General features: G+C 73.0%; 1 protein-coding gene across 1 annotated transcript in view; it reads right to left on the bottom strand.

Moving 5' to 3' along the window:
* The window catches only part of SLC6A14 (solute carrier family 6 (amino acid transporter), member 14), a 13,031-nt gene extending 12,787 nt beyond the window's left edge, over positions 1-244 (bottom strand). The window contains exon 1 of the mRNA XM_008946460.1: positions 197-244. Coding sequence (XP_008944708.1) covers positions 197-244 — 48 coding nt within the window. The remainder of the gene's footprint in view (positions 1-196) is intronic.
* Between the last annotated feature and the right edge of the window lie 12 nt (positions 245-256).

A 256-nucleotide genomic window follows, 5' to 3' on the forward strand; every position in this document is an offset into this window, starting at 1 on the left:
CCCCCCAGCCGCGGCCCCCCCTGCCCGTGCCCTCCCCCCTACCCAGGTTCCCCCGATACCCCACCGGCCCAGGCGCTTTCCTACCTGCCCCGGTGTCTCCACACCTCACGTACCCAGGTGCCCGCAGACCCCAGCTCTCCAGGCTCCCCCTACTTGTCGGGGTGCCTCCGGCGAGCCACCCCCCCGGCCTCCTCACCTTCTTCTTCCCGCAGGAGAGGAAGCCCGGCAGGCTGAGCATCCCCATCGCCGCCGGAGC

The sequence above is a fragment of the Merops nubicus genome, unplaced genomic scaffold (genome assembly GCF_000691845.1).
Source record: "Merops nubicus isolate BGI_N331 unplaced genomic scaffold, ASM69184v1 scaffold13188, whole genome shotgun sequence".
In the NCBI taxonomy this organism is placed as follows: domain Eukaryota; kingdom Metazoa; phylum Chordata; class Aves; order Coraciiformes; family Meropidae; genus Merops; species Merops nubicus.